Source organism: Pygoscelis adeliae, unplaced genomic scaffold (genome assembly GCF_000699105.1).
Source record: "Pygoscelis adeliae isolate BGI_AS28 unplaced genomic scaffold, ASM69910v1 Scaffold130, whole genome shotgun sequence".
Lineage (NCBI taxonomy): Eukaryota > Metazoa > Chordata > Aves > Sphenisciformes > Spheniscidae > Pygoscelis > Pygoscelis adeliae.
The window spans coordinates 3,354,096-3,354,347 of record NW_008824031.1 but is presented as its reverse complement, the minus strand read 5'-3'; the positions used below and the strand labels follow the sequence as shown (position 1 = coordinate 3,354,347).

General features: G+C 63.1%; 1 protein-coding gene across 1 annotated transcript in view; it reads right to left on the bottom strand.

Moving 5' to 3' along the window:
• ANKRD9 (ankyrin repeat domain 9) overlaps positions 1–252 on the bottom strand; it is a 3,977-nt gene that overhangs the window by 853 nt on the left and 2,872 nt on the right. Inside the window, exon 2 of the mRNA XM_009328416.1 lies at positions 5–250. Within this exon, the coding sequence (XP_009326691.1) occupies positions 5–250 (246 nt within the window). The remainder of the gene's footprint in view (positions 1–4; positions 251–252) is intronic.

Genomic DNA, 252 nt, shown 5'->3' with positions numbered 1-252 from the left:
CAGCTGAAGGTTTGGCTGGGCACGGCCAGGGCGCTCTGGGGGAACTTAGTCAGCAGGTGCTGGGAGTAGGGCTGGTGGTCATGCACCAGCGCGTAGAGCAGGGCCTCCGAGGGTGAGTACACGCTCACCTTGCCCCCGTCCTCCCAGTGGAAGACCTCCATGGTCCGCATGTCCTCCAGGAACCAGACGGGCAGCAGGTCCCTCACTGCCTGGTAGAAGGCGAAGGAGGATTTCTTGCACTGCTTCTGGGAC